The 27,438-nt window shown below is 40.5% G+C and overlaps 1 protein-coding gene across 1 annotated transcript in view; it reads right to left on the reverse strand.

The window, feature by feature from the left end:
• Window positions 1-27,438, reverse strand: part of MYO1E (myosin IE) — a 203,109-nt gene that overhangs the window by 78,424 nt on the left and 97,247 nt on the right. The window contains exons 5-7 of the mRNA XM_024567788.4: window positions 16,126-16,213; window positions 12,421-12,510; window positions 977-1,108 (exon numbers count right to left, since the gene is read on the reverse strand). Coding sequence (XP_024423556.2) covers window positions 977-1,108; window positions 12,421-12,510; window positions 16,126-16,213 — 310 coding nt within the window. The remainder of the gene's footprint in view (window positions 1-976; window positions 1,109-12,420; window positions 12,511-16,125; window positions 16,214-27,438) is intronic.

Consider the following 27,438-nt stretch of genomic DNA (forward strand, 5'->3'; position numbering starts at 1 on the left):
ATTGATAAGACTAAACGTAAGCTACCAGCACAGTTTAACCTCCTTCTAATCCAGTGATCTTCAAGCTGGAACAAAATGAAAATAAAACAAAAAATAGTCGCAGGGCTTTCTTCAATGAAAATCTAACGTGGATCCCCAATACATGAAATGCTAATATACAAACTCGTACATAAAGAAATTGTCTATGGATTTCTGCTCTACTTGGGGTAGCCTACTTGTTATATATCTACTTGTGATATAAAATATCATGTTTTAAAACACTTAAAAACATTTTAAAAACTAGTTGAATCAGATGATCACTGAAGACAGGGACAAAATTTAAAAGCATCTTCCATACTCCTCTAGCCCAGAAGTCTCCATGGCTTCTGAGTGTCTAAGTCAAAACTTTCTGACCTAGCATTAAAGATCCACAGCCAATGGGGGAAGTAGGAGAGGGTAAAGAGGGGATAACTGGTGATTAAAAAAGAAAAGAAAACAAAACAAAACAAAAAGAAAAAAAAAGATCTGTAGCCTACTTCGAGTCTTTCATCCCACAGTTCACCCTTGGAGACTTCTGCACACAGGTTGAGGCCTGGCCACCTGACCTGCCTGAGCCATCTCCCCTTGCACGTTACCCAGAACTTCATTAGTGACATCTTTCTCCTGACCATTCCAGTCAAATCTCCCCACGTGACTTTTTATTTGGCAAAGAATCAAAATTTTGTTTTGGGGCTATACCAACACTTTGTTGATTATTTAACTTTGGGGAAATTTTTGTCTTCTTACCCCAACCAGAACTTACTCTCCTTTACGGTCAGGGTCATTCATTCCCAAAGTTCTTTTGCGCACTGGCTTACACGTACCACTGTGATAGACACTCCTTGGCTTGCCAGACTAGACTGTCTAAACCGGAGAGCTGACAGGAAACACAAACACACACACACACAAAGGTGGAGAAGGAACAAGGAAGTGGGAAAGAAAAGATATGAAGGAAAACCTGGTAAAATATGTGAAAACTCCGCTCTCCAGGGTTCCTCATCACCACCCTAGATTTTTCCAGAAGGAAGTTGGAGATCTTTCCGCCATCTGGTTCCCCACCTGGACTGAACTGGATTTCAAAGTATTTCCCCTGCAAGAAAGTTAAGGATTTCCTTCAGTGGTTAGTAAACAAAAACATGATGTTCTAAATAGGCTTTAGATACAGTATATAATTCAAGAAAAGTCATTAATGATAGATACATTCTGAATTATTTCCTCGTGTCTTCCTATCAGACAATAGCCTGACTCTTGTCCAATCACACAACTCTGTATTGAGAGAACCTATGGTTCTAGTCTGGCTGAATAAGGATTTGTCATATGCCCATTGTGCCCAGGTAGGGGCTTGCTGGCTTAGCCAGAAGCTGTAAAGAATGGCACAGGGTATCACATGGTCCCTCTGATCTAGTACGAGTGAACTCTGTATCAGCCTCTCTCAGAAGAAGCCAATTTTCCCTCTGACAGACTTATTTTATTAGCCTTGAGCAAAAGCAATCCCTTTTACCTCTGGAGTATCTAAAATTCTTATATAAAATAAAAACACCTGATTATAAAGTTCGTTCCAGCTAGTGTGGGTGTAGAGATTTTTGTTACTGTTGTGGTTAATTATTTCCTTTTAAATTACTTCTAATAGGGAACAAAGGAGAATAAAACCGTGGAATTTAGCTGGAAAAGGTGCCCAGATTAAGTAAACGACATTTTCCCCCCTCTCATTAGAATCTAGCTTCCCTCCACTCCTCAGACAGGTCTACGGGGGTAAACGGAAATGAACAAACGATGAGAATGTGGGCATGAAGGGGGTGTGTGGCCAAGGGTCAACCCGGAAAGCATGCCCAGACTAACTGTATTCACACGGAGTATTTAAAAAATATGCATGCACATGAATCCCACCCATCTCAGAGCTGAATCCCGCCAGGCCACAAGTCTGACTGGAACCAAAACCTCAGTAGGACAGGAAAAGCACACTGCGTGTTCTTCCCTACTGCCATAGCTCCCAGAACCTGCTGCGCTCCGGTTAAGTTACTTGCCGATTCCATGAATCAGAAAGGCTACCAAAGCTACCCTCTAATGGTCTATGTGTCTCAATCTGATGACTCCTCCCCACCCCCTCCCCAAAATAAACCCTAAAACAAGCACCCAGAAGCACCAGACGTAGAGAGGGAGCACCAACCACTATCCCGAATTACAGTGGGTCCCGAGCAAAGCTTGCTGAGCAAGATCCCCTTATGGCCTTCCTTCTCCGTCTTGGTTTTTTAGCATGTTTTTCTGGAGGGAATAATTCAGCGTCTGTCCATGTAAGCCCCACTCCCCGCCATCCTCCATCAAGAGGCGGTGGAAATGAAACCCAGCAGGACAGCACGTCTGGGAAGGGCAGACGTTGTACACGGCAAACTCTCAAGTCCTCCTAGAAGGGGTTTGAAACCTTGCTCGCCTGTTAGAAAGACCTGGGGAGCCTCTAAGAAATGCTGGTGTCCAGTGTCGTGTAGGACAAGCAAATCAGTCTCCAGGAAATGGCACCCAGACCGAAGCAGTTTTAAACAGTCCGGGTGATTTTTATGGATGGCCATGGTTGAGAACCACGGCTCTAATGTAACAAACTTATACACAACTCAAAATTGATATACAAAAGTTAAAACTCCTAAGAGATCACAATGTTTAGTTTTCTTGTAGAGCAACCTGTGACAAAGGGGAAATTGTATAAAGCCAAGACGTTGCATTTTTAAAACTTAAATGAGAGCAAAGACTGACTCTAGGTAATGTTTTATTTTTTAAGCTAGGGGCTAGGTACACTGGTGTTCACTGTATTATCTTTTAAATAGTGTCTGAAATATTTAATAATATATTCATAAAAACTTGATAAAATTTGTAAGTGGAAATACATGAATTTTTATGATTTATACTTTGTGACTATTTTTAAAAATGTAATTACCCATAATCCCACCTGATGTCACTTCCACCTGTTCCTTCAATCACTGTAATGATATATTCAAACTTCGACTCACAGGCAACTTAATTACGTGTTTTTAAATTTTAATTTTAAATTACAGTTTACTTTCAATATTATTTTTTATTAGTTGGAGAGCATAGCGGTTGGCCAATCATACTTTACAAAATGATCTCCAGATATTCCTAGTACCCACTTGGGACCATACGGTTGTCACAATATAACTGACTATATTCCCCATGCTGTACTGTATGTACATCTCTCTACTTCATAACTGCCAATCTGTCATTCTTGATCCCTTCACCTTTTTCACCCAGCGCACGAACAACCCTCTACTCGGAAAATCATCAGTCTGTTCCCTGTATCTGAGTCTGCTTCTATTTTGTTGGTTCTTTTACTTTTGTTCTTTAGATTCCAAATATAGTGAAATCACGTGGTATTTGTCTTTCTCTGTTTGATTATTTCACTTAGCATAAGACACTGTAGGTTCATCTTGCTGTCACAAATAGTAAGATTTCATTGTTTTTTATGGCCGAGTAATATTCCATTGTATACATGTACCACCACTTTTAAAAAATATATTTTATTGATTATGCTATCACAGTTGTCCCATTCCCCCCTTTATTCCCCTCCAACTCTGCACAGCCCCTCCCACCTGCATTTCTTCCCCACCCCTTAGTTCATGTCCACGGGTTATACAGATAAGTTCTTTGGCTTCTACAATTCCTATACTATTCTTACCCTCCCCCTGCCTATTTTGTACCTACCATTTATGCTTCTTATTCCCTGTTAACTTCCCCCCACTTCTCCCATCCCCTTCCCTGCTGATAACCCTCCTCGTGATCTCCATTTCTGTGATTCTATTCCTGTTCTAGTTGCTTCCTCAGTTTTTCTTTCTGGTTTTTTTTTTAGGTTCAGTTGTTGATAGTTGTGTTTCCTGTCATTTTACTGTTCATATTTTTGATCTTCTTCTTCCCAAATAAGTCCCTTTAACATTTCATATAATAAGGGCTTGGTAATGATGAACTCCTTTAACTTTACCTTATCTGGGAAGTACTTTATCTCCCCTCCCATTCTAAATGAAAGCTTTGCTGGATAGAGCAATCTTGGATGTAGGTCCTTGCCTTTCATGAGTTGGAATACTTCTTTCCAGCCCCTTCTTGCCTATAAGATCTCTTTTGAGAAATCAGCTGACAGTCTAATGGGAACTCCTTTGTAGGTAACTGTGTCCTTTTCTCTTGCTTCTTTTAAGATCCTCTCCTTATCTTTAATCTTGGGTAATGTAATTATGATGTGCCTTGGTGTGTGCTTCCTTGGGTCCAACTTCTTTGGGACTCTCTGAGCTTCCTGGACTTCCCAGAAGTCTATTTCCTTTGCCAGACTGGGAAAATTCTCCTTCATTATTTTTTCAAATAAGTTTTCAATTTCTTGCTCTTCTTCTCCTTCTGGCACCCCGATGACTCATATGTTGGAATGTTTAAGGTTGTCCTGGAGGTTCCTAAGACTCTCCTCATTTTCTTGAATTCTTGTTTCTTCATTCTGTTCTGGTTGAATGCTTATTTTTTCCTTCTGGTCCAAAGCATTGATGTGAGTCTTGGTGTCCTTCCTGTCCCTGTTGGTTCTCTATACATTTACCTTTATTTCACTTTGCATAGCCTTCACTTCTTCCTCTATTTTGCAACCATACTCAACCAATTCTGTGAGCATCCTGATTACCAGTGTTTTGAACTTTGCATCTGATAGGTTGGCTAACTCTTCATCACTTAGTTATATTTTTTTCTGGAGCTTTGCTGTGTTCTTTCATTTGGACCATTTTTTTTTTCTTGTCTTAGTGGCCTGTTATGTTGTAAGGGGCGGAGCCTTAGGTATTTGCAAAGGCACGGCAACTCCCATGACTGAGCTGTAACACTGTTTGTGGGGGAGGGGTCCTAGAGGGAACAGTGCTGCTTGCTCTGCTCTCTGCTGACTTTCAGTCACTTCCCCCGCTACCCACAATCAAATTGGGCCCCTCTGGTGCTGCTTCCAGGGTGGGTGGGTTTGTGTACCTTAGAGGACTCTGTGGGTCTCTCCAACCAACTCTCCTGTGAGGCTGGGAGTTTCTCCCGCTGCCACCTCAACCCCCACAAGTGTTTTCAATCAGTGATTTGAGGCTTTATTTTCCTCTGCTGGAGCCCTGGGTTGCTCCATCTGTCTCGATCCCCACTTGTTCCTCCTGGTTTATCCACACGCAAATGTGGGACCGCCCAGTCTGCAATCCACCGCCTTGTCTGGTCTGCCAGCCAACACCTCACCCGCCCAGGTCCTCCAGCTGCCGCCTTGCCAAGAGTCCTCTCTGCCTGGCTGCTTGTCTCTACTCTTCCTACCAGTCTGGATGAATATTTCTTTAACTCCTTGCTTGTTGGACTTCTATACAGTTCAATTTTCTGGCAGTTCTGGTTGTTTTTTGTTTTTAAATATGTTGTTGTCCTTCTTTTAGTTGCGTGAGGTGGCACAGGGTATCTACCTACACCTCCATCTCAGCTGGATGTCCACTGAATTTCTACCACTGCCTTTTTATCCACTCATATATTGATGGGCACTTGGGCTGCCTCCGTATCTTGGATATTGTGAGTAATGCTGCAATGAATATAGGGGTGCATATATTCTTTCAAATTAGTGTTTGGGTTTTTTTATATATCCAGAAGTGGAATCTGGGTCATAAGGCAGTTCTATTTTTAATTTTTTGAAGAACCTCCATACTGTTTTCCATTGTGGCTGCACCAATCTGCATTCCCACCAACTGCACAAGGCTTCTCATTTTTCCACATCCTCAGCAACACTTGCTTGTTGATGATAGCCATGCTGACAGGTGTGAGGAGATAATTCATTGTGGCTTTAATTTATATTTCTCAGATCATTACTGATGTTGAGCATATTTTCGTATATATGTCTATGATCCATCTGTATGTCCGCTTTGGAGAAGGGTCTAATCAGGTCCTCTGCCCTTTTTTGTTTTTAATTGGGTATATATATATTTTTTTGGTATTGAGTTATATGAATTCTTTATAAATTTTGTATATTAACCCCTCATAGGATGTATCATTGGCAATTATCTTCTGACATTCAGTAGGTTTTTTTTTCTTTCATTGATGGTTTCCTTTGCTATGCAAAGCATTTTTAGTGTGATGTAGTCCCATTTGTTTATTTTTTCTATTGTTTCCCTTACCTGAGGAAATATGTCAGAAAAAATATTGCTAACGGAAATATGGAAAACAGTATGAAGGCTTTCAAACTATTTAAAAAAATTTTTAAATGTCTAAATAAAAGATTTGCTGCTTATATTTTCTTGTAGGAGTTTTACTGTTTTTAGTCTTACACTTGATCTTTAATCCATTTTGAGTTTATTGTTGCATACGGTACAAGAAGGTGGTCTAGTTTCATTTTTTCTGCATGTAACTGTCCAATTCTCCCAAAACCATTTACTGAGTAGACTCTTTAACCCATTGTATGTTCTTGCGTCTTTGTCATATATTAATTGACCATATAGGTGTCAGTCTATTTCTACACTCTCTATTCTGTTCCATTGATCTGTGTCTGTTTTTATGCCAGTAACATGCTGCTTTAATTACGATAGTTTTGTAGTATAGTTTGATATCAGTAGCAAGATACATTCGACTTTGTTCCTCTTTCTCAAGATACTTGTAGCTATTTGGGATCTTTTGTGATTCCATATATATTTTTGGAAAATTTTTTCTAGTTCTGTGAAAAACTCTATTGCTATTTTGATAGGAATTGCATTGAATCTATAGATTACTTTGGGTAATATGAACATTTTAATTATGTCAATTCTTCTTATCCCTGAGCACAGTATATACTTTCATTTATTTGCACATTCTTTAATTTCTTCTTCAATGTCTTATATTTTTCCTAGTACAGGTCTTTTACTTTCTTATTAAATTTACTCCAAGGTATTTTATTTTATTTTTTGATGCAACTGTAAATGGGATTGTTTTCTTAGTCTCCCTTTCTAATAGTTCATTATTGGTGTACAAAATTGCAAAAAAGAATTCTGAATATTTATTTTATATCCTGCTACTTTACTGAATTCATTTATCAATTCTAATAGATTTTTGGTGGACTCTTAGGGTTCTCTTTATACAGTACTATGTCTTCTGCAAATAATGAGTTTCACTTCCTTCTTTCCAATTTAGATACCTTTTATTTCTTCTTCTTGTTTGATTGCTGTGGCTAGGACTTGCAGTAGTGTGTTGAACCAAGAGTGGTGAAAGTAGACAATCCTGTCTTGTTGCTGATCTTAAGGGAGATGCTTTTAGTGTTCCCCTGATAAGTATAAAGTTAGCTGTGGGTTTTTCATATATGGCCTTTATTATGCTGTGGTATGTTCTCTCTATTCCCACTTTGCTGAGAGTATTTATCATAAATGGTGCTGGATTTTTGTCAAATGTTTTTGTGCATCTGTTGATAAGATCATAGGCTTTTTATCCTTTATTTTGTTTATGTGGCCTACTACATTAATTGATATGTGGATACTGAACCATCCTTGTACCCCAGGAATAAATCCCACTTGATCATAGTGTATAATACATTTAAGGTATTGCTTAATACAGTTTGCTAATATTTTGTTGAGGATTTTTGCATCTATGTTCATCATGGATATAGGCCAATAATAATTCTTTGCTGTGCCTTTATCAGGTTTTGGAATCAGGATAACGCGGGCCTTGTGAAGTGAATTTGGGAGTCTTCCCTCCTCTTGAATTTTTTGGAATAGTTTGAGAAGGATAGGGGTTAGTTCTTCTTTGAATGTTGCTATAATTTCCCTGTGAATCCATCTGATCCAAGACTTTTGTTTGTTGGGAAGTTTTTAAATTAGTGATTCGATTTTGATTGTAATTGCTCTGTTCTCATATTTCTGTTTCTTCTTCCTTCAGTCTTGGAAGAGCATAAGCTTCTAGGGTTTACCCATTCATTCCGGGTTATCCAGTTTGGTGACAGAACTGTTTGTAGTTTTTTCTTAGAGTCCTTTGTGTTTCTGTGGCATTAGTTGTGACTTCTCTTTCATTTCTGATTTTATTTATCTTGGATTTCTCTCTTTTTCTTTATGAGTCTAGTTAAAGATTTATCAATGTTGTTTATCTTCTCAAAAAAAACCATCCTTAGTTTCAATGATCTTTTGTATTGTTTTTTAGACTCTATTTAATTGGTTTCAACTGTGATTTTTATTACTTCCTTCTTCCCATTCACTTCAAACTTTGTGGTTCTTTTTCTAGTTTCTTTAGGTAAGGTTAGATTGTTTATTTGAGATTAAAAAAAAAGATGGTTCATGTTTCTTGAGGTCAGTTTGTATTGCTATGAATTTCCCTCTTAGGACTGCTTTTTGCTGTGACCCATAGATTTTTGTGTTGTTGTTTTCAATTTCATTTATCTTAAGGTAATGTTTAATTTCTTCCTTGATCTATTTATTAACCCACTCACTACTTAGTAACATGTTATCTAGCATCCTTGTATTTTCCCGTTTTGTTTTGTTGCTTGTAATTGATTTCTAGTTTCACAGCATTGTGGTTGGTAAAGACATGTGATCAGATTTTCATCTTCTTAAATTTATTGAGATTGTTTTGTGGCTTAACATGTGGTCTATCCTGGAAAATGTTCCACATGCACTTGAAAAGAATACCTATTCTGCTGCTTTGGGGTGAAATGCTCTGAAAATATAAATTAAATCCATTTGTTTTTATGTCATTTAAGACTGCTGTTTTCTTGATTTTCTGTCTGGAAGATCTACCCAGTAATGTCAGTGGGGTGGTTAAAGTCCCTACCATGACTGTATTACTGTCAAGCTCTCCTTTTACATCCACCAAAATATGCTCTAAGTATTTAGGTGCTCATATGTTGAGTGTATACATTTTTACAAGGGTTATGTCATCTTGTTGGATTGATCACTTTATCATTATGTAATTAATGTTCTTTTTTGTCGCTTATTATTGCCTTTGTTTTAAAGTCTATTTTGTCTGAAGTAAGTCTTGCTACTCCAGTATATTTTTTGTATCCATTTGCATGAAATATCATTTTCCAACCCAACACATTCAGTCTGTTTGTGTCTTACAATCTGAAGTGGGTCCCTTGTAGAGTATTATTTTCTCATCCATTCAGCTACACTGTGTCTTTTGTTTGGAGCATTTAATCCATTTTCATTTGAAGTGATTATTGTTAGGTATGTACTTATTGCTACTTCATTATACATATTTATGTCCTCCCCTCCTTTTTTCTTTCTTCTTCTTAAATTAGTCCCTTTAACATTTCTTGTAATACTGGTTTGGTAGGGATAAATGCCTGTAGCTTTTTCTTGTCAGGAAAGCTTTTTATTTCTCCTTCAATTTTAAATGGTAGCCTTGCTGGGTAGAGTAGTCTTCACTGTAGGTCTTTGCCTTTCACCTCTCTGAATATTTCACGCCAATGCATTCTAAACTGAAAATTTTCTGTTGAGAAATAATATGACAGTCTAATGAGAGTTCCTTTGTACATAGCTGTCTTTCTCTAGATGCTTTTAAGGTTCTCTTTGTTTTTAATCTTTGCCTTTTTAATTATAATTTTCTTGGTGTGGGGGTCCTTGCTTTCATCTTGTTTGGGATTTTCAGTGCTTCTTGGACTTGGGTGTCTTTTTCCTTCACCAGGTTAGGTAAGCTTTCAGTCATTATTTTTCCAAAAAAAGTTCACAATCCCTTGCTTTCTTTATTATCCTTCTGGTACTCTTATTATGTGGATATTGGTATGCTTCATGTTGTCTCTGAGGTCCCTTAAACTATCCTCATTTTTTAAATTATTTTTTGTTTTTGCTGCTCTGATTGAGTGTTTTCTGCTGCTTTGTCTTCCAAATGTGATTCAGTCCTCTGCTTTGTCTATCTACTGTTGATTCCTTCTAGGGTATTCTTCATTTCAGTTATTGTGCTCATCATTTCTGACTTGTTCTTTTTTTTATGATTCCTATGTCTTTTTTAAGGCTTACTATCTCTGTGTTGACATTGTCACTGAGTTCATCCATTCTTCCCCTAAGTTCCTTGAGCATTCTTATAAGCATAGTTTTAAACTCTGTATCTGGTAGATTGTTTGCCTCCATTTCATTTAGTTCTTTTTTTTCTGGGGATTTCTGCTGTTCTTTCATATAGGGCATGTTCCTTTGCCTTCCCATTTTGGCTTCCTCTTTGTATTTGTGTCTGTGTATTAGGTAGATTTGCTATGTCTCCCAGCCTTTGTAGGTGGCCTTTTGTAATAGGTGTGCTGTGGGGCTCAGTGGAAGAGTCTGCGTGATCACCCGAGCTGGGTGCTCCAGGAATGTTACAGCCAAATGTTATGTGGGCTCCTCTTCCTGGTACTGGTGCTCCAGGCCGGCAAGCCCAGCATGTCCTTGACACTCCTCATTCCTTAGGAGAAACTTTTGCAGCTGAGACAACCCTCTGTACTCTCTACTGCCTCACGTGATTGCAGGGCCAGCCCTTTCCACACCTCTGCCCTTCCTGCCAGTCTCAACATAGTTTTACTGCATATCTTTAGTTATAAGACTGTGTTCAACTAGTCTTCAGATGGTTATCCAGATTGATTGTTCTATGATTTAGTTGCAATTTTGATAGGGAGGACACGAATGTAACCTCCGTATACTCTACTACCATCTTGGGTCCCCCTACCCTTAACCGTTTTATATAATGTGCATTTTAAAAGAAAAATTGGGCCATGTTGTAAATATTGTTCCTTAGCCTATTTTTAAAAATTTAAGAACATATTGAGATGAAGAATAACTTTTTAAATACTTCATTATTACTGGGAACTTAGATATTATGACCTAAAAGTATGGCTGGGTCAAAGACAATGAGCACTTTCAAAGTCTGATAAAGATGGTCAGATTGCTCTCCTGGGGAAATGTGTCCATTTTCAACAATAGTGTCTTTTCACTGGTATCATCCATCTCCTTACTCTTTGCCCACCTGATAGACAGAAAATGATACACAGTTTCAATTTCCATTTTTCTCATTATTTGTGGCAACAATTTGATGCCCATTAGATGCTACTATGTGTGTGAATTGCCCATCCATACTCTTTCCCATCTTTTCATCAGGAATGTGTAACATTATTTTTATAATCAGAAAAATAATAATTGCTGGGTATTTTTGTTTTGTTTTATAAAAATTGACTGATGTATCATCCTAAGGATGAAGAATAATTTGAATTGGAAAAAATCAAGAGAAATATTGATTGAATTATTTTCTGGTCTCCAAGGAAGGCAAATGAGAGGGGATGGGTAGCAAGAGAGTTGAATTTGGTCAAGTCCATTTTTAAAAGGCAGATGGAGTTGAAAGGAAAAAGAAGGTCAAGTGGAAAATTCATTCACGTCTTATCCCTACTACATTACCTAGAAAATTCTTCCAGATAACACAACCCAGGCATTGAGCAAATAAATAAGAGGTCAAAAATGAATAAATAGTATGAATAACATTGAACAGCAAGGAAAATGAGGGCAATGCTGACAGATATAAATCACCAGGGAACTTAAAAATTACTGCATGAGAACTTAGTAAGAATTCTCTTGGAAAATAGAAGCTTCCTTATAAAATAGAAGGGTGAGGAAGAAATCATTTTCCTCCAAAATTCCCATTTATTTATTTTAAAATGGTCCCGAATCAGCCTCACAGATGGCCCCTTGAATGCTTTACTGCCAGACATAATCTATGAGATAAGATGCAAAACCTACATAAATCAAAGCTATTGAGAAAATACTCATTTCCACCCTTGCCAGCCTTCCAATTCTCAGGAGTCACTAAGACAGAAAAACGTTTTCATAGGCGTTCATGATAATGCATTTGGCTGATGTTTTCATTATCTTGGGTAAGTAGGCCAGTCAGGAGGCACCTGTCAGGTTAAGTGCACTCATTTTGGGGTGTTATGTTACATGAATATACATAAAAAAAACCACACCCAGCTATGAGGGGTGGGGGAGTCAGTCAGCTCACTTTGCCTGACAGAGAGGAGGAAGTTTCTCTCCAAGGTGCCCAATCAAAGTGTCTATTCCCTTCATTTTCCACAGACCCAGTCTGTGAAGCAAAAGCAAAACAGGAAGGCTTTGCCATCTAGTTGACTCATTGCTTTGTCTGTGATAGATGTCTTTTCTCCAGGACACAAAGTAAACTCTTCCAGCACCATAGCTGACACTTTTATCAATTTTTATTTTCCTCAGTAAGGCAACTCAAGTTGAGAACTGTTTTCAAAAATTATCTGATTTATATACCAGTGGTTCAAAAATAACTTCAGTTAAAGGGCAAATTGAAGCCTGACAGCATGCCGCTAGAGAAAATGAAGAAAAGATGGAAAGGGCAGCATCCTGATGCTATGTGGTAAGTCCTTAGGGACACTGGACTTCAATCAGGAAGAGCCACATGACCAACCAGGTGGCATTTTGTGAAAGAGGGAAGACTCACGAATCGGCTGGAGTTGTTGTTCCGGACAGTCTTGGCATTCCCGAAGGCCTCCAGCAGCGGGTTGGACTGCAGGATAATGTCCTTGACGTGCTGTCACCACAAACAGACCAGGGGTTAGGAAGGTGCAAGCGCTGCCACACCGTGCAAAGCCCTGTGTTCCCTGAGGACCTGGTTTCTGAATGCGGGCAAGGTGACAGGCCTCAAAACCGTATGTCCCTGTGGTTTCTGGAGCATTGACGGTACTCTTAACTTTCGACAGACTTTAACCTGTTTGTGTCTTCCACCTTGAGGCAGGATTCCCGGAGCCAGGGTGCCAACAGTACATCAGGATGTACAAACATTCCCGACTGGGCTTCCCTACCGGATGTGCTTTACCCTGCACTCCCTGGTGTGCGGCACTCACAGCAGGAAGGAGAGTGAAGCCTGAAGGGGCATCTCCTTGCTGTTCTGATCAGAATCTTCACTGTCGCCATCCTTCTCTACCCAACTGCTCTACCTGCCTGTTGCACCCCCACCTCCATCCTCTTCACTGTAAGTGACAGGCACCTTAAGGGAAATTAAACAGTTTCTCCTCCTCAAACAAGGTTGTAGACACAGAGTTTTGTGCTTCCCAAACTTTAATATGTACGAATCACCTTGAGATCTTATAAAAATGCAGACGGGAATTCAGAAGGTCTGAGGCAGGGTCTGAGAGCCTGCATTTCTAACCAGCTCCCTGGTGCAGCTGGCTCTGCCAGTATGGAGCCACATTTTGAGCAGCAAGGGCCAAAGCTGGCTTTATATGGAGCAATTCCTGGCCTACAGGAGAACAAGAATTTGGGTTTCAAATACCCTAACTCTATGGCAGAGTGAAAAGTATGCAAAACATCCCATGGGCAAGACAGCCCAACAGATAGGAGCTGATGTTGGAGAGGCCTTTCAACAAGTGAATCATTCCTGTACTTCCAATTATGCACATGCTATGGTTAAACACGTTCCAGAAATAACAAGTCTTTGGTTTGTGCTCTGTAGCTACTGACTAATTTCAAGCCAAAGGCTCTGTATCATTGTCCTCATAGGAAAACAGGAAGAGAAAAGTCAACATTAAATGTTTGTAGTCTGGCCACTAAGTCATGGCCTGGAGAAAACAGGACTAGATTACGGCTCTATTACTAATAGACTCTGCAACAGCCAAAGCGTCCCCTTCGGCACCTCCTGAACAGTCAGAAGAGGAAGAACAGGAATTCCACGGACCCGGGACATGTCATTTAGCAACGGCACCAAAAGCAAATTCTGCGTGGTCCCTCTATGGGGTTAGTCTCAAAGGTTAGAAACATTACTTCCAAGACACCTATTCTCCTTTAAAAACTCATGGATTTGTATGAACTTTGCTTTTCTTTGTAAAATTAATTTTGATATATGGATCTTCTCTAATCCTTTATATCTGTTTTTGCTGATCAGACATGCCTATACCACTAATCAACACTTAGCTTCTCACAGGGATAGAAAACAGAAAGGCTTTTCCTTGTCTCTTGCCTTCTTAATTACTGATGTGTTAACTGAGAATCTTTATGCATATATCCATCTATTTGTCCATTCATCCATCCATCCATCCATCCATTCACTATGAATATGTCTAATAGAACTTTGTGGTTAGTGTATTGGGGAAAAGAAAAAGAGCAAATTACAGTAAAGAAATAGCCCACCCACAAAACAGCATCCTGGATTCCTGTCTCCATATCAGTCTTCTAGGGAGAGGGTGTGATTATATGAAAGGAAAGAAGCAAGTGGACTGCACCACACCAATCTAGGTTCTTGAACTGCGCTCCCTGCCCAGTGTGGAACTCATGAGCCACATGTGGCTTTGACCTACACATGGCTAGTCCCACCTGAGATGTGCCGTAAGGGTAGAATTCACACTGGATTTCAAAGGTTTAGCATCAAAAAGAATGTAAAATATCTCATCAACTTTTAAATATCAATCATATGCTAAAATGATAATACTTTAGATATGCTGAGTTGAATAAAATGGATTTTAAAAATCAATTTCATAGGCCTGTTTTTACTTTTTGGGGGGAGGGGGAGATTTTACTTATTTATTTTTAGACAGAGAGGAAGGGAGGGAGAAAGAGAGGGAGAGAAACCTCATTGTGTGGTTGCCTCTCACACAATGACCCCTACTAGGGACCAGGCCCACCAACCACATGTGCCCTAGACTGGGCATTAAACCAGCAACTCTGGTTAGCAGGCAAGCGCTCAGTCCACTGAGCCGTACCAGCCAGGGCTGTTTTACTTTTTTTTTAACGTGGCTACTTGAAAATTTTAAATTCTGTATGTGACATGCACCACGTAGTGCTGCTCTAGGTCTTCCTTTTGTTCAGCACACGCAATTGTGTGCAGTACGTAATACTTGGTGACGCTAATAAACGGCCATGGCGGTGGTTTATGTATTTACTATACTATACTTCCTGTTGTTATGTTAGAGCGTACCCTTTCTCTTTATACAAAAAAGTCTGCTGTGTTAACCGGCAGCAGCCTCATGCCTCTCATGTTTATCACATCTTCTGATGGCATCGTTTTCTGTTGTGCTTGATTTAATCTCATATTGTTTTGTACAGGGACATTAAACGCAAGGACCTATAACCTAGACTGCTCTATCCAGCAAAACTATCATTTAGAATCGAAGGGCAGATAAAGTGCTTCCCAAATAAGGTAAAGCTAAAGGAGTTCATCATTACCAAGCCAGTATTATATGAAATGTTAAAAAGGGACTTATTTTAGAAAAAGAAGATAAAAACTACGAACGTTAAAATGGCAATAACTTCACAACTATCAACAACTGAACCTAAAAAACAAACTAAGCAAACAAGCAGAACAGAAACAGAATCATAGATATGGAGGTCTTTGGAGGGTTATCAACTGGAAGTGGGAAGGGGAAGAATGGGGAAAAGATGCAGGGATTAAGAAGCACAAATTGGTAGATACAGAAGAGACAGGAGGATGTTAAGAATAGTATAGCAAATGGAGAAGCCAAAGCACTTATATGCATGATCCACGGACGTGAAGTGAGGGGGCGTGTTGCTAGAGGAAATGGGAGGTACTGGGTGGAGGAGGGCAAAGGGGGAAAAATTGGAACAACCGTAATAGCACGATCAATAAAATATATTTAAAAAAACATCAAAATTGGGAAAGACACATTTTCTTAAGCAGAATTAACAAGTCCAAGGTGCATGCATGTAGATTTGACAGAGTTCGTTGAAAGGCCGTTCAAAAAATACACTAGTCCATACTCCCACCAGGAACGTAGGAGATGGACTACGTTTCTGTTTTTACCCACAGAATGTTTAAGACACCACAAAATTTTTGCCATTGTGACACTTAAGAAAGAGTGTTTTGGCATTGTTTTAATTTGCACTTCTCTTATTATCATGAAGGTAAGCAAATCTTCATTTTATGCGTCACTTATACTTCCTTTTGTGAGTTGTCTTTCATGCTCTTTGTGTTTATTTTTCTTTTGTATTATGATCTTTGTACTGATTTGTAGGAGTTCATTCTATATTGGCATCTCCATCTCTTAAACATGCTATTTCTTTGCAGATTGCAAGTTTCTTGGATACAGAACCAGCATGTCTTGTGTGGAAGAAAAATTCTTTTTCAAACAGCAAATGGAGCCTCTTACATTTTACATGGGACAGGGTCCCAAATGGGCCCATATCACAAACTCACCTGGACTTTGGGGCCCCCGCCAGACACTCTGGAGATGTAACTCATGATGTATTTGGCGGCCACTGTCTTTCCGGCACCACTCTCACCACTGAGGAGAGAAAGACAAAATACCCAGCCATGAAGCGGATTACAACCAGCTCCCTCCCCTCGGACCTCCCACACCCAGACAAAAAAGACGCAAAAGAAATCCAGTAAAAAATACACAACACTGATTGAGAAAAGCAAATCCTGGCAGGATCAGGACAGGCCCATGACTTGTATGAGTAATATCAACGTGGCGTGTGGACCGGGGTTTTGGTAATCATTGTCGTATACACGATAGACAATTAAGCATTCTAAATGTCCCATAATAGGGGACGAACTTGGGGACATTATCAAATATCAGAAGGATGGAATGTTGTACAAAACCTACAACTGACATGAAGAGTATAAACATAGGAAGAAAGCATATAAAGTAACGTTAAATGAAATAAACATGATTCAAATTATATATAAAGCAGGTTACAAAAATGTAAAGAAAAAAAGTACATGAGAAAAAAAGACTAGCTCTAACACAAAATATTAGCAGAGGTTTGGAAAAGGAAAAGATATCACGGGAGACTTCTTTCAGTTCACTGTTTACCAAATATGGAGTGATGCATAAATTACTTCTATAATTAAAAAAAGAAAAAGCAGCATTCTCTGGTTTCAATCCCTGCGCCTTGGAGTGATGCAAACCACTTTAAAACTGAAGTTCTAAAATTAAATGATGAGGCAATATTAATCATATCCTGAGAAACAAAGACTACCTTCCGTTTTGTGGCCTCACTGCATGGGGAAACCCTTTTGTCTGCTTGTCGAAATACCCATTCTTCCTTCAAAATTCCCTTGAATTGATGATGACCTCAATTCAAAATACTCCGGGCAAAACATGTGTCAGTCAGGAATCTCATTTCTCTACTGGTAGCCTTCACGTTACCATGACAGAATTAAAGGCATCCCTGTCGTGTAAAGTGGTGAAATTCAGGATGAAAAATTCAGACAATATTTTTGTTTGCAATTGGTGATCAAGAATTTTAGGGTGTAGGGCAATTTATGTTTTTAATGAACACCCAACCTAATGACTTATTATCAATTACTCAGTTACTGAAGAGAAGAAAAAACATTTGCTTAGGGTACAATCTAACCAGATGACCCTTACCCTCAAAAGGACACTGAAATATATTTTGGAAAAATTTAATGTTTCAAAACACAACAAATAAATAATTAAAGTAGCCATGATAGCAAAACTCAGAACTTTGTTCAACTTTATTGAATTATTAGAACAGTTATGGGGAAGAATGGGGAAACCATACTCTTTGAGGACCTCAAAGGTCTGAATCCATCTAGGCAGATCATTCACCATCCTAGTACTCAGCGCCTGGCTTCTGTCTGAGTCACATGAACTTTCATAAGGAAGATATGGTGGCACGCAGAAAACCAAACTGCAATTTTAGAAGGCGGATATGGGGCCGTAGAAAACCAGTGAGTTTGGGATGAAGTGTCATACAATTTACAAAGAACATACTTATCACAGGCACAAATATAGTATGTAAATATTTCAGCTCCAAGAGAAAATTAAGTTTAAATGGTCCATATAATCAAATGATTTATTTCTATGCTAAACCCACAGTCAAAACACACAGTTTTGCTCATTTTTAGCACTGGTTTTGTCAACAATGAAACTTCAGTTTTTAATTTTGTAAATAATATGAACATTGAAGAATGCTGGAAAGTCCCAGAGTACAATGACAATGGTACAAGCACCCAATATAATATTACAAAGACAATTAAACAACTAGAAAATGACATGACAAGATAAAGACAATGCAACTAAAGTGGCAACACAGACAGAATAATTACATCCACAGTGTAATAAAATAATGCGTGGACAAGAATGGAAATGGAACAAGGAAAAAATATTTGACTAGTTGGTGGGTTGGTATTTGGATGACTCTTGTTTCTTTCGATGTGATTTCTCTTAAAGCTTACATTTTTGAGGCAGATAATTACCCACATACGGTACTTCAGATTTTTAAAAACAACATTTCCAGAAAGAGTGGGATCACATATCACAATGATAATCAACAATGATCAATTTCTTTAGTTACCGAACTTCCCATCCCATGATTAGTGAACACATTTTCATTTTAGAAACCCTTACAGCAAACTGTAAGTGTGTGCGCGCACACAAGTGAAAGAGAGAGGGGCAATAACAAATTCCACATAGAAATATGAAATAAAAGTATAGTGAGTCTCCCACTGCGTCTTTGCCTAATGGTGTGATCAGACATAAAACACCTTGTCTCTTTTGTTGGAAGTGAAAGAAAAGAATAATAATGGAAAGTAACTCATTTCATATATTAAAGTAAGTATGCCAGATCCAATTAATAGGACATCTACGTTCTCAGAAATCGTGCTACTTTTCAGAAGATTTAAAATAATTAGTCCTGGATGAACATTGATCAGAATTTTCATTTCTTGGTTTCGATTTACAGACACTTAAAAAGAAGTTTTATTGATCAGAAGCCGGTAATGCGCTCAGAATATGGGACAATAATGGAATGTTGGATAATTACTTGAAGCTTACAGTATATGCAAACATGATTACACTGGCCTTTCGATAAGGGAAAACACTGTTTCTGCCCCTGGACTAAAACCCACGTTAAAAGAATATGAAGGTATCAGACAAATTCTATAGCACACCCAAATCTTTGTTCAATTGTGCACTTGTAAAATACATATTGTGTTTATATACGTGTATACGTCTATGTAAAACTTCTTTTAAGTTGTCTTGATCAGTGGCTGAGGGAGATGGTCAGCAGACAGCTGAACACGTGAGACTGAAGCACAGGGAAAGGTTCAGGATAGAGTCACAGTGATGTTAGTGATCGGCTTGTAAAATAGAGCTGAAATGGTGACAGTGGGTGAGATTACCAAGGAAAAGTATGAGTAAGAACAGGCTGATCTGGGACCTCCGGGACTGTAGCGGTCAGTGTTTGTTCCCACTCACGCATATTCCCCACTTCCTCTTTCCTGACAATACCCTGATTTGGTTCTGGTGTCTGTCCTGGCACAGGAGGCATAGGGAAGCTGGTCCCATTCTCAGCAAAGACTGTCTGCATCCGACGCCCCCCCCCCCCCCTCAGCAACTGTCTGGAGTCCATATTAACAAAGTCACCCAATTAGACTGAAGGGAAGGACTAATGGGAGAGGTTTCTCTCTCCTCTGGGAAGTAAGGAAGAACATTTCTTTCTGATTGCCACTGGCAGCCACCTGGAACCAGTTGTAGGATGTGTGATGCAGGGAAGTGAAAAAGAACCTTGGTCTTCGATGGCATCAATGGACCACTGAGTCAACCACGGGGTCAGCCATGCGGTCTGCACAATCTCTGCAGGTTTTCTTAGGTGAGATAATGTTTCCTTAATGTCTAAGCCAGCTCAAAGCACGTTTAATGAAGTGGGGACCACTGACATTTCAGGAGCATGCTGAAGAAGCAGCTCCTGGAGGAGAACGCAGTGGAAAGGTGAGAGGAGCACAAGGAGAAGCAGGACGGAGGTGGTATCACGAAGCTCAGGGACTTGGGGGTCAACCTTGTCAGTGTGGTGGCAGGAGATCAAGGAGACAGTGAAGTTCTGAAAAGTCCCACTGGGACTTACTCTCTTTGACCTTATGGTTTTGATGTAGGGACACTCTAGGATTGAACTTAACTCTTATTTCAAAAGGTTTAACCCGAGGGTAAAAATATACAAGAATAGTTTTAATAAAATGACCTTTTCTAATGCTAGACTTATAAAAGGTGACCATATTAGCGACTGAGAAGTAGTCCAGAAAACTGAGAAACAACGTCAGTTCCAAAGGAAGTTGACCATCACAAATTGGTGGTTGCCATGGTGAGGGGCTGGGAGTGGGTGAAATGGGTAAAGGAGGTCAAAAAGTACAAATTTCCAGTTATAAAATAAAAAAGTCACGGAGATGTAATATATGGCAATGTGACTACATTAATACTGTATTGCACATTAGGAAGCTGCTAAGAGAATAGATCTTAAACGTTCTCATCACAAGAAACAAATTTTATAACTAGGTATGGTGATGGATGTTAACTAGACTGACTGAGGTGATCATTTCACGATACATACATTTATCAAATCATCTTGTACACCCGAAACTTATGTAATATGTCAATTACACCTCAATAAAAAGAAAAGAACAAACTAAAATATTCTGCATGTAATAACTGTAGCATGTGTCCATTGAGTGTTTAATGCACGTCAGGATCGGATGTGGGGTCTTTACGTATACCACTCATTTAATGTGGATAATAGCCTGGGAGGTGGGTGCTATTCTTATCCCATTCTTTGAAGGTAAATGCTAATCAACTTGCCCAGGGACACAGAACTAGTGAGGGGCATTACTAGGAAAAGACTTAGACAGTCTGACCCAGGAACTACCCTGCTTCAGATGAGGGTATGTATTTAAAATCCTCATGTGAGTTAGATAGGTAATTAAAATCTGCAATATTTCCCAAAGTAACTCCATGAATAGCACAGTCTGTAGTATAACCAAACTTACAACCACTCCTGAATCTTTACTGATACACCTCCCTTTAAGTAAGGCTTCTGCCAAAAACAGTTATTATCTCACACACAGTTAAAACTAACAAATAACAGCCTGCCTGCACCGCTGTGATCACAAGACAAGATGTGACTGGGAATGAGCATCACATCAAAGAAGGTTCTGGACAGGCTTCCCCAAAGACTCAATCCCTACACTCCCTTCCTGACAGCCCTCCTGGGTCTGGGAAAGTATGAAGACTGGGGTGAAGCATCTCTGTTGCCTGAACAGAAAAGGGTGATCTGTCCAAACCTTGTAAAGACACTGAAAAATAAATCCTCAAGAACACGCAGTGGCTAAATGTACAAAATGCAAAATGAAGAGCCATGCCACAGTGACTAAGCAAGTGGCAGAGACTCAGTCTTGAACATGACCAGGAAAGTATGAACAAGACCAAGAGCTGTCATTCTTCCCAATCAATGAGTATTATCGAGCAGACAAAATTTTATCTATAGACAATGGCCCCGTGTCAATGCTTGGTTGGGCCCAGCCTGAGTCCCAGCTCAGCTACTCAGTAGCTCTACAATTCCAGCAGATATTTTTACATCACTCCTGAACAGTTTTTAAGAAATATTTATGTGTATTTCCTTAGTGAGCTTCCCTTATATTCCTCTAAGGTATTAATCACCATTTTGCAGATGAAGTGGCCGAGGCCTACAGAGGTCACATGCGTTAGAACGGAATAAAGAATCCACCCTGGGACTCCACCCCAGAGATCTTTCCACTACACAGCCTGACTGTGGGTGGTGACAGATTAACAACCAGATAAGCTGACACCCGCAGACTCAAAGCAGCAGAGAAGTGGAAAGAGTGTAATAGTGGACGAGGCAGCTCTAGCTTAGAGCACGGCTCTGCCGCATTACGAACAAGAGGTGTTTAACATGCTTCATACCTCTCTAAGCCTCTGCAAAAAGGAGGGTAGTAATACCTAGTTTGCCAGGTTGTAAATGACCCACCGGTATGTAAAAGATGCCAAGACACAAAGCAACTACTGAAAAAAGGTGAACTATTAAGATTATGGATAACATATTAATTAGCAAATGAGTCAGCCCTTGAGTAACACTCTGACTGATGATGAAGGAATTTCAGCCACCACACAGGCTACAAGGTGATATTTGCAGTGAGCTTGGGGGGAAAGGTAGACTGAGGCCCTGCTCTCAAACCCCCAGCCTGAGGGCAGTCCTTACGCAGACTCCACAGGCAGGGGTGTGAGCAGACAGGACCTTCCAAAGCCAGGCCAGACGGACAGGGAGCCTCCAAGGCAATCGACGCTCCTGGAACAACAAGAAATCAGGTGGACCAACAGAAACAGCACAGAGTTCCAATACTAATAATGAAGGGTTCCTGAAATGCAACAAAGACAGGAAGCCAAGTTGAGAATCCCTGAGACACTTGGTGCCAAGGTAGAGCCGAGACACAAGTCAAATATTAGAGTTGCTCTGGCTTTTAAAACCTTCTCATTTTTAATCTTTACAACCGTCAAGATTGAGGATTTCAAATCAGAAGTGTCTTTTGAAGCAGACAAGTCAGAAATCTTAGATTCGATAATAACAACTATCTCCTTTTCCGCTACCCAAATTCTCATATTCTGTGTCACCAGATCCTTTTGATGTACATTCAAAATATCTTTCATGTCTTTATTTATTCTTTAAAACATATTTATTCAGCACGTACTCAGGATACAGTCTACAAGACTGCAAACTGGAGTCAGACACATTGAAGACAGAATGCCCTACTCTGCAGAAAAACCTGCTGAAGAATATTTCAAGCAAAAAGAATTAGAAACTGGAGTAAATGCAATGCTTTCATATTGACATTACATTTTTTGAAACAGCCAAGGACAGCAGGAGCTGATGCAGACAAAAAGTGATAGAAATTCATTTTAGGTGGAGCAATAAAACTACCACAAAAATGTTCTCCAAGGCCCCGTAAAGTCTTGTAGAGGTCAGCTGACAAAGGATTCAGAAATGCCTCTGGCCACAGCTCAGATCTTGTCTGATGATAAGAGATGGTAGAAAATGGAGGAAAACTTGCTGTTTCTCCTTCCCTTCACCATGCCAGATTATTTTATTAAATAAATCTGCATAGATGTCTCCAACTGATCCAGCAATATAAGATAGGTAATTCTAAGACACAAATCCAAATTCTGGATTTGGGAACAAAAAAAAAGTGATGAGCTAAGCAGATGCTGGTTGCTGATTTACTGAGCTCACACGTGTGTCTACCTGTGTTTTCAGGTGTCTATCGCTGTCAGTGATACTAACGCAGCTACAGCTGTGGCATTTTTCTATCGCCACTGCCTGGAGTCCACATTCACCTCTGTTCATTTATTCCTTCATAAGCTTATTGAGTGTCAGCCATCGGTTTCCTCTTTGCCTTTCCAAACAGGCTGGGCCCTCCATAACCTCATTAGACATCCGTATTCTCTCAAGAGCCCACCTGTTTTCTCCCAATAGTCTTATCTTTGTGAACAGACTTTTTTGTGGGGCCATGTCCCTGCTCAGCGATCTGCAAGGCCTGCAGATTTATCTGCAGATCACTCCGCCTATCATTCTGGGAGGTGCCTGCCACCCGAACAATCTTATCTGCCCACATCGACCTATCCTGAACTAGTGCACAGAGCCTATATGCTGTCACAGAGAAACAGAAGTGGAAACCCAGTGTGCACCTCTGAGGAACTGACAAGGACCCTCTGTCAGTGGAAGTCTTTTTCGACAGCTACACTGACCTCCTTTTCCCGCCCCACCGCACAGGGTGGGTTCCAGAGGCTAGCAAGTCATTCACGCATTCTCCTTCCCACACATTTTAAAGGGAAGACCCAAATCAAGTCCCAATTCCTCTGTGACGCCTTTGCTGGCTATTTCACTCTAAACTGATCCTCCCTTTTCGTAAATGCAGTAGCACTTATAGAGTGCTTCAAGTATTGCAGCTTCGGAATTACCGTCAAACCTTTATTGTGTTGTTCCCGAGAAACCAAAAAGTATACACCAGTTTCCACCAGCTTCCCCGTCATCAAAGATTGAAAAAACTACTTAAAATGCTCACACGCAAATTAAAAAGACAATCATAGTAAGAAGGTGTCGACGATGAGGAGCATATGAAGAGCTACTGAAATTCAGAGGCTGGAGATCATGGGGTTGAGGTGGCTAAGAAAGGCTTAGGTGGGGAGGGTAACTCCAGACAGGGAGACCTACCTGGGCAAGAACATGACCCATTTGAGGGAAAAGAATAGGGCAATTTGGTCAAGGAGAAAAAAATAAAGTTGGGTGTGTCCCAAGCTAGGGACTTTGGCCCCTGCTGGGCAATGGAGAGCCACTGAGGTATTTCAGCGGAAGTGGGACATAGACTAAATGATATAATATTAAGGAGCATTCATCTGGCACCTGAGTTTGGAAGAGAGAGTTGATAGAAGAATTTTGGGGTAACATAGAAAGAACCATCATGAACTTGTTGAATGTGAGGTGCCGGCTTGTCTCACAAATGGGGTTGTCACACGGGTAGCTGGTGCTCAGGGCAGGAGTTGGCAGGCTCTTCCTATAAAAATGGCTACACGTGGTCTGTCATTACAATGCAGCGGGCAGTGGTCACACGGCTGAGGATAGCACGGAAACGGACGGCTGTAGCTTTGCTCCGATAAAACTTTATTGAGGAAAACAGGCAGTGGGCCGTAGTTTGGGAACCCTCAGGTTAGGGGAAAGGCTGATGCTGGAGATAGAGGCTCCCTACAGTTTCACAACTGGAATTTTCTGATGTTTTCACGTTGTAAGACAGTATAATGCCCATTCGGTAAGTAATGATTTCAAGTTTTAGTCTGAGAAGAACTCAAATAATGTAAATATGTTTCCTTTAAATGGATCATATTCAATAGATATATTTCCTTTAAATATATCTATTGAAACTCAGCTTAAGTTGAGTTTATTAACCATTACATCATCAAGAGATTTCCTAAATTCTGAAAAGATAAACAGAAGTCACATTTACTGAAAGCTTATTTAATGTTTTTTAGAATTGTATCATTTCACGTCCACACTACAATCTCCTTGATAAACACACACATCTATAAGTGCATGGCTGGCAAGGAACAAACCGTGCGGTGAGAAGCAGGTATGTCTATAAACCAACTGGCTTTCTCGGATCATAAGGGCTTCACAGAGCTGGTACCCATGCTGGGATGGAAGGAGAGGACCTACGTGGGAAGCACCCAGCAGAGGGAAGGCCCTTAGGAAGTGTGACTTCCCCGGACTAGCTAATGGTGCTAAAGACAACAGGTGACTGGGATATTAGGATTGCAGAAGCCTCATTCTTGGTTCTCAACTAGCCTAAATTAGGGAGATTGAAAAAGGATATCGATGCTCTGGGCTCACCATAAATCTCCCGAAACAGAATCTCTAGATGTATAGCCCGGGTACCTGTACAGCCACTGAGCTACTGAGGCAATACAGGAATTGGACACATTTATCTCTGGCAAGTTACTAGTGAGCACAAGGCATGGTGGATGAAACTAGCATCTATTGCAGCAACTCCCCTGACCTGCCTGCCAGAAGACTCTTGGGGATAAACTTGGGAAACATCTAAGACAAACCGTGGGTGTAACTTCCTGACTAGACCCTAACCTAACAGATAGCTGGGGCGGGCAGGAGAAAGTGTAGGTTAATAAAAGGGGCTGACCTACCTGGAGTCAGAATAATAGGGGACTTAAGAGTTAGAAAATTTTAGTTTAATAATAGGCTAATAAGCTCAGTAATCAATGCATGAAAAAGCTATTGTTCCAGGAACTGAAGGTGTGACCCACCCTGACTCCAGGAGACCATAAACAGTTCCACCTTTGTGCCTCAGAGTGACTGCAAGCCATCAAGATGGGATCTGAGCCACTGTGCTCCAGGGGGAGATGGCCACCGCCCAGGACACAGCTAAAGACCACCGCCCAGGGCGAGAATGCCGCAGTTTTTTTAATCGAATTAACTTTTCCCTGAATTCCAAACCCCTGGCCTACACTTTTTTCGTTTTATAAAAAGGGCCATTTTGGAAAGGAATTTGAGACGGTCTGTTAGGGTATTAACCCACTGTGTTCTCAATTCGTCACCATCTGAATAAAGCGCCCATAAAGATTCCACCCCTGTCTCTGCTTATTGGGTGCGGTATGTGACAGGCAGCACGAACGCCGGTCTTTTCCAGTTTCAGGAACAGGAAAATAAACATCAAAAATGATGAATTCTCCCTAAGTGAATAGACTGCATGGAGGGACAGAACAACACCCCGATAGGGGTGGGGGCCATGAGCTGTTGACAATCCCCAGTATGGTTATCCCTCGGTTTTGAATTCAACCTTCTAATGGTATTCTGACTCCCCGGGGCTGTGTTCCAGGAAAACAATCAGCTGAGCCATCCACAGGCAGAATTCTCCTTACAAACTGATGAGCTGGGATCTAATTCACACTCATTTGTGAGTGGTAGGCCAGAGTCAGTCTACTTGAAGGCGCTCAACTCTAGCTATTTTGACAGAACAAGTCTGTAGACATGAGATACTCAAGCCCAAGCCTTTGGTGGAGACCTGTGCTTGAGAACATAGCCCGTCTCCTTCCTTGATTTCTTTGTTTTTAAATTCAGTTTGTTACACTGATTTCCAGTCCAGAAGTAGCCAGCTGCCAGTCCATCCTGTCAGCATGTCCACCTCTTTTGAAAACATGAGGATTGGGAGGAAACTGAAAATCCTGCCTCTCTCTGCCCATTTAGAGTGTGTGTTTCATCCTGTAGACAAGGTCGCACGAGGGAAACTGGGAAGTGAAGGTCTGAAAAGAGCACTCGAGAGATTAGGTCATTCGGTTTTCATTTTCTAATTAAACAATACCAAAAATTCTTAGTCTTTCCAGTTATGGCAAAAGCCCGTAGCAAAAGGAGCACATCTCTTCCGGCCCCAGGAGAATGGGTTGTGTTGCTGTTCACAAATGCACGCAGGCAGTCTGCACCGGCCTCGGCCCCTAGCGGAACAAGCACCCGGCTCCTAGGGTCACTGGCGGCAAACTTGGGCCTCTCTACCCACAACAGCATTTCCCTGACTTCCCTTCCCTCTGCCAATATTTGGAAGAAAGAGCTTCAAAGCCAGGAAAGAACCTCCGAGGTCATCTGTTCAATCAGTTAACTCGCCAATGAAGAAACCGAGGCGCAGACAAATATTACATTTGCTGCCTAGGATCACAGAGCTGCTAGTATGAACCATGGCCTGCTAGAGGTAGCAAATCGATTTTCTCAAAGCAGACAACCACAGATCTTAGGTAATAAAGATTTAACAGAAAGAGAGGTCTGGCTTTTGCCCTGGGCTACTAAGCGGTAATCTCTGGAGCCCTGGAATGTCCTGCCTGATAGGAGTCTCTCTGTTTGCCTGGGGCTTTGAGTTAGTCTAACAATATGAATTATGATGGAGGCTTTAGAAAGCACTATATAATTTCTGACCCCCGGAGGAACTGAAGACTAAAGGTCAGCCATGCAGTGACTGAGCCCAAATTAAAACTCTAGACACCCAAGGCTCGAGTGCACTTCCCTGGTTGGAATACTCCTGGTTGGCAATACTATTGCCATCACCGGAAGGAAGTAACACCTTGACGATTTCAGGGGGAGGACAACCAGAAGCTTCACATTTGGACCCTCCCAGACCCTGCAGTACACGTCTCCACTTCTTTTTGTT

The sequence above is a fragment of the Desmodus rotundus genome, chromosome 7, assembly GCF_022682495.2.
Source record: "Desmodus rotundus isolate HL8 chromosome 7, HLdesRot8A.1, whole genome shotgun sequence".
NCBI classification, from domain to species: Eukaryota; Metazoa; Chordata; class Mammalia; order Chiroptera; family Phyllostomidae; genus Desmodus; species Desmodus rotundus.